At 45.1% G+C, this 6697-nt stretch overlaps 1 protein-coding gene across 1 annotated transcript; it reads left to right on the top strand.

Annotated features, from left to right (window-relative positions):
• Positions 1-736: 736 nt before the first annotated feature.
• Positions 737-3210, top strand: LOC115666271 (putative receptor protein kinase ZmPK1). The gene has a single exon (XM_030588027.2). The coding sequence runs from the start codon at positions 796-798 to the stop codon at positions 3208-3210; it is 2415 nt and encodes an 804-aa protein (XP_030443887.2). The 5' UTR covers positions 737-795.
• The last annotated feature ends 3487 nt before the right edge of the window (positions 3211-6697 follow it).

Raw genomic sequence — 6697 nt, forward strand, 5'->3', positions numbered from 1 at the left:
TTTTCTGTTTTTTTGGTCGTCAGGGTCTTCCCTTCGAACATTGAACATTCACCATGTGGACAATTCAATCCCGCGCATGTCGTTAATTCGGTCACGTACCATGATCAACGTTTACCATAAAGGCGACAACAAACCTTTCTAGATGCGGAACTGTCTATTCATTTTTCACCAACTATTCGTCTTAATTCCCTTTAAAAAAAACCCCAACTTTAGGTTTAATCCGAATTCTATTCCATTCCGAACTTTTTTATCTCAGAAAAAATCTCGAACTTTAGGTCAATCCCAAATATATCCATAACTTTTCTTTATCTAAAGTTCCAGCCCGAACTTTCTTTTTATCTTAGAAAAAAATTACCCACTTTTACTCTAGTCCCAAATCCGTCCCCATCAGTCCAAAATCGATATTAGTTGTCCTTACTTTTCATATCCTAAATCGGTTTCATTATTACCTTGTTGATGTGGAAATGCTACGTAAAGTTGAGATTGGACCACGGGAGTAAATTTGAGAATAGATTGAAAGTTGGTGATTTATTTTATACAAAATAATATTCGGGGCCGATTTGGATTGGATCTAAAATTTGAGATTTTCTGAGATAAAAAAAAAGGTTTGAGGCGATTTGAAGTAGATCTAAAGTTTGAGGTTTTTTCGGGATAAAAAAAATGTTCGAGGCAGAATTAAGATTATATCTAAAGTTTGGGGTTTTTTTGGGGAATTATCCCATGTTATTCATTCAACTGTATATATATCTCGTCCTTGGCGAGATTCACTGCACTCGTCTTTCGCCGCCGAGTCCAATGGCTCCGCCATTCTCGCTCCTCCTCCCCCTCTTCCTCTTCGTCTTCCTCCAATCATGTCGGCTCTCCACCTCAGCGCTGCCCAGTCTCGCCAAACGCGCGTCCCTCTCCGTCGAGAACCCCGACGACGTCCTCGTCTCCCCCTCTGGCGCCTTCTCCGCTGGCTTCTTCCCCGTCGGTGTCAACGCCTACAGCTTCGCCGTCTGGTTCAGCGACCCCCCCTGCTCCGGCGCCAAATGCACCCCCGTCTGGATGGCCAACCGTCAGGCCCCCGTCAACGGCCGACGCTCCACCTTCTCCCTCCTCCTCTCGGGCAACCTCGTCCTCACCGACGCCGGCGACGCTGCCCCCGTAGTCTGGTCTTCCGGCACCAGCTCCCCCTCCGCCGCCGAGCTCCGCCTCAACGACACCGGGAACCTCGTCCTCACCGACGACAGCGGCGTCGTCCTGTGGCAGAGCTTCGACTCGCCGACCGACACCCTCCTCCCTCAGCAGCCACTCACCAGAAACACGTTCCTGATCTCCGCTCGGAGCCGGTACAACTGCTCGACCGGGTTCTACAAGCTCTACTTCGACAACAACAATGTCCTCTGCCTCGTCTTCGACGGCCCTTCGATCTCGAGCGTGTACTGGCCCGTCCCGTGGGCCACCTACTATGATCAAGGCCGATTCTCCTACAGTAGCAGCCGCATAGCTGTGCTCGACCCGCTCGGCCGCTTCCAGTCCTCCGACAGCTACGCGCTCTACACCTCCGACTACGGCGTCGCGGCTATGCAGAGAAGGATGACCCTCGACTTCGATGGCAACTTGCGGGTCTACAGCCGCGAGCCGGGCTCGACCAGCTGGGCCGTGACGTGGGAGGCGATCAGCAGCGTCCCCTGCTTCATCCACGGCTTGTGCGGCAACAACAGCCTCTGCAGCTACGACCCGGCCAAGGGCCGGAGCTGCTCCTGCTTGCCTGGGTACGTCCCCAAGGTCCCAGGCGACTGGTCGGCCGGTTGCGTGCCCGATTTCACATTCTCCGATGGGTGCGTGGCCGACGAGATCAGGTTCGTGAAGCTCCTGTACGTCGAATTTGATGGTTACGACTACAACGTCATCTTCAATACCACCCTCGAGAAGTGCCGGCAGACTTGCCTGAGCCTTTGCGACTGCCGAGGATTCCAGTACAGCCGGTGGGGCTCCGGCGGCACGTTCAATTGCTTCCCGAAGATCGAGCTCCTGAATGGCCACAACCTGCCCAGCTTCACCGGCGAGTTCTTCCTGAAGGTCCCCAAGAACAAGACCTTCACGGAGGACCAGCTGGTGAAGAGAACTCAGTACACTTGCTCTCCCTCCCCGGAGGTGAAGGTCTTGGACAGGAGCAAAAACGGGGGGATGAGCTTCATGCTCTGGTTCGCTTGTGTGGTCGGAGGGATCGAGATCGTGGTGGTGTTCTTGGTGTGGTTCTTCCTGATTAGGAACCAGCAGGAAGTCACTTCTGCGCACCAGACCTACCTCCACGCCGCGACCGGGTTCAAGCGGTTCACCTATGGCGAGCTCAAGAAGGCAACGAGGAATTTCAGCAAGGAGATTGGGAGAGGCGCAGGCGGGATCGTGTACAAGGCCATATTGCCGGATGATCGGGTCTCTGCAGTGAAGGTGCTCAGCAATGCCACAACTGGAGAGGCCGATTTTCTGTCAGAGGCCAGCACGATCGGGAGGGTGAACCACATGAATTTGATCGAGATGTGGGGTTACTGCGCCGAGGGAAAGCACAGGCTATTGGTGTACGAGTTCATGGAACACGGGTCGCTGGCACAGAACTTGTCGTCACCTGAGCTCCATTGGAAGAGGCGATTCGACATCGCGGTAGGTACTGCAAGGGGTCTAGCTTATCTCCACGAGGAGTGCTTGGAGTGGGTTCTGCATTGCGACGTGAAGCCTCAGAACATACTCTTAGACTCCAATTACCAACCCAAAGTTGCGGATTTTGGGCTTTCCAAGCTAATGGACCGAGGGAAGGTGAAGAATTCCGATTTCTCGAGAATAAGAGGAACCCGAGGCTACATGGCTCCCGACTGGGTCTCAAATCTGCCCATCACATCCAAAGTGGACGTCTATAGCTACGGTATTGTCATGTTAGAGATGGTGACGGGAATTAGCCCGACGACAAGTATCCACTCATTGGAGAGCGGAGGGGACGCCAAGCAAGTCCGGCTCATCCCATGGGCGAGGAATAAGATGAAGGAACTGGGGAGGACGGGGTCCCTTCTGGAAGAGGTGGTGGATCCCGCGTTCAAGGGCGATTATGACCCGAAGAAAATGGAGATCTTGATCGAGGTCGCGCTCAAGTGCGTGGAGGACGATAAAAATGCTAGACCCACCATGAGCCAAGTGGTGGAAATGCTCCTAAGGCATGAGAATGATGGTTAGATTAGGGTGCGAGTGAAGTGGGATTGATTCAGGTGCCATTTCTCTGGTCACAAAGTATGATTGATTCAGGTGTCATTTCTCTGGTCACAAAGGATGATTGCTTCTTAAAATATTTAAATCTGCAATGGCTTGGCATCATCTCGTTGCGTGAAGATATGGAGTCCAATGTTAAGTTAGCCAAAAGTCTGCATTCTTGAACAGAGATTCTGTCCCCGTTTGTTGGCTTGGTCACAGAGATCTCCAAGCGAAAGCGGGCTCAATACTCTTCTATTTGTCCTCTGAAAGCAATTCATCCCTAGCAATTTGTACTTATTTTCTGGATTTGAGTTCACATGATCCGGTCCATCGTAGCTGTTAACTTGAGTTTAATATTGAGAAGAATCTGACCTAGTTGAGTCGAATGGTGACAAGTTTTTGCCAGTGGTGATTGTTTACATACAATATGTGAACTTGCTCGATGATAGGCTAGAACTCGCTTGAATAAATTTGGATTTTACCTAGAAAAGTTGTAGATCTAGTCGATGTCGGCAGCTGTCTCTCTCTCTCAAGTTGACATTGTTATTTTTACGTGATAAAAGAGATGGCAATGGGTCGATCTTGGAGAAAGTGACAGGACTGTCTTGGGTTTCCCTCCAAGATAAATTAGACCATAGAGCGGGGCAACTAAGAATTGATTGAGAGCGGCATTTTTTTTTGTCTAAGACAAGTTGACGTAGAGTCGAATGGCACCTTTATCGTCAATTGCTCCATGCTCACACTTTCTTTCCTACAAAATTTATGTTCAAAGGTACCATTGGAGTTGTCCGCACAAGTTGACAAAAGCTAAGATGGGGGTAATCACAAGAGGATGCTACAGCTTTTACGTGAATCCAAAGTGATCTCACGAAAATGCAGGATTTCATCATTTAAAATGGTCTTGAGTGAAGAATAAGTATGCTTCCGACCCGAACTTCGGGTCCCCTTTCTTGCAATGAATTGCTTGTGCTCTTCGGGTCTATTTCAGCAACACCGTTCGCCCTTCCTCATTCTTTACACAGGCCAGTTTCATAGTTAGAATGAATGCTAACTATATGAGCTATCTATTTGTCAATTTTAACTGGACTTTTTATAACCATATGTAGAGCATAGTATTGTTAATAGTACGAAATCACGGCATAGGTACTAAGTTGAGTAGAAGCGTAAGCATGAGCCAAGTAAGTAGATTGAAGTAAGGAAAAGTCGAGTAACATTCAACCTCGACTTGAAACTCGCAGATGGTCAGCTTTGACTCTGAGCGAGGAAATGAGTGTCAAAACTCATTTGTTCCATCAACTCTCATTGTGGAACGGATTTCAACAAGCCATGGGAACTCATAATGCGAGACCAATCATATCAAAGGTACCGGTGCACCCATCCTCTCCCTCTCTCTCTCTCCCCACGCCCCCTCCCATGCTATGCCCTAATTTGAGGCTGGATGTGCAAGTGAATGGAGCAACTTTCCACCCCCAATGGAGACGATATAACTATGAAATATTGGTCAAACATCTTTTTTAAAAGAAACACTCATTTTGACAACTATAATTACTGTGGAAAAAATGTATCAAACATCTAAGTTGTGGCTCACGATTGTATAGATATTCATGCATGGAGGAACTCGCGACAAAGAAGCATCATCATCACTAACCAGCTTGTCAAATGTAATCGGATCCTTACCAGTAAGCCCAATTACCTAATTCGATGCGCGTAGCAAATTACAAAAAATTAAAACATGTAAAAAAATTGAACCTCGTGTTCAATCTCATTCGCTAGCTAAAAACGGAAGAAGGGGGATCCCCACTCCCGAATTGACTAATTAGATAAAAAAAAAAAAATTCAGCCCCATCCCCAACTCGTTGATGTCTCTTGTCTCCACTTTTTATTACTTTACTCCGAAATTAACACCAATAACCTAACTCCACATTTGTCCTTTTTTTATTCTCTAAGTGGATTACAACTAACAAAAGCTCCCCAATTTAACTCGTCGCATTAAATAAATTAGTTTAGGGAGTGAATAATTTGCTTGAAGCGAACTACGGTCTACATCTCATCTTATATTTATTATTCTAGAAATCTTCTTTTTTTTAATAAAAAAAATTGGGTTTATGACATGTTTAGACTCGGGTCACATCAGGAGAAGTCGCAAAGTTCCAAATCTCACTTAATGGTTAAGAGTTAGTGCCAACTGCCAATCGCGTGACGAGGACTGGAAAAAAAAATCAGATGAATTGATGACCATGTAATAAACTATGTTCATTTAAAATTCGAAGAGCATTAGTTTTATTTAACGGAAATTCTGTAATTCGATTTTACACTAGCCATTGCCAGCTTTGTCGATATGTTGTATACTTATAGCTTTAGAAATTAAGCGAATATCAAAATTAATAATGATAAAGGTGGCTCGTTGAGAGAAAAGATTACATGGCTTGTATATTATCTAGATGGATAGAGATAAATGTTTATTGAAAATTGATGAGATAAAAAAAAAAACTCTATTTTAACTTTAATGACAAATTGAGCCCTTGAGTTGAGTTTATCAATAAACCATAAATTATCTAATGATGATGTAATAGGAATACTTTTAATGGGAATACTGAACATTAGTAGATGGGATCAATGAAGTAACGAGAGATGGAGTTGGGCTTGGAAAACTGTCTCGTGGGTCAAAATCAAATCAAACGGGCTAACAAAATCCGATCCATGAGTTGGTGGGTCCAAGTCAAGTCGGCCCAATTGAATGTTTTGGCGACATTCTGGAAAACATCATGTGTACTTGGAAAATTAACTTACAAATGATTTATGACTTAACCAAAAGTAGGCTGTAGTACCGAAAAGGTGTCGTAGGAAGTTAATCCATCCCCCTGCATAACTAACTCTTGGACCTAAGATCTCTAGATTGCCTTTGATAGATTCCTTTACGTGTGCAATTAGTTAGTTTGATTTCCCCTATGCTGCTTGAGATCCAATCGATCTAAGTTTATCTCTATTGATCGGTGGTGACTCTAGTATAGTATTAAGGTTTGAAGCCATACTGGATTTTGTAAATTACCTGAACTATGGGTTTTGGAAGATCTTAGGGTCCGGGGCGCCCCAACTGGTGACTCATGGTTTGCACAATTTAAGGCGCTACGTACAATTGGAAGAGAGAGGACCTAGGGTCATTGCCTCATTGGTGTTGGCTTATTAGTTGTTACATTTATCTTTTCTGAAGTGCCATCTCATAAATGATACAAAGACTTGTATCTTAATTGGCTCATACTTTATGCTCACTGAAAATATTATGGAATATACAATCTGATTTTTTTTTAATCAAGATACCGGAATTTTTGCAATTTACAAAATTTGGCACTTAAACGGACTTATTATTTTTTCACGACTATTCGGGTAAAAAAATAGAAATGGACATCAAAGGAAAATTAGATTTGGAATTTGTGTTATTTTACATTGTTGCTTTACCCGTGAGTATTAGAAA

The sequence above is a fragment of the Syzygium oleosum genome, unplaced genomic scaffold, assembly GCF_021117445.2.
Source record: "Syzygium oleosum isolate NSW1041296 unplaced genomic scaffold, Sole_v2.1 Sole_v2.22, whole genome shotgun sequence".
NCBI classification, from domain to species: Eukaryota; Viridiplantae; Streptophyta; class Magnoliopsida; order Myrtales; family Myrtaceae; genus Syzygium; species Syzygium oleosum.

What these genes read in the sequence shown, in the direction of transcription:
- LOC115666271 (XM_030588027.2), top strand. Translation starts at nt 796, where the DNA reads ATGGCTCCGCCATTCTCGCTCCTCCTCCCCCTCTTCCTCTTCGTCTTC.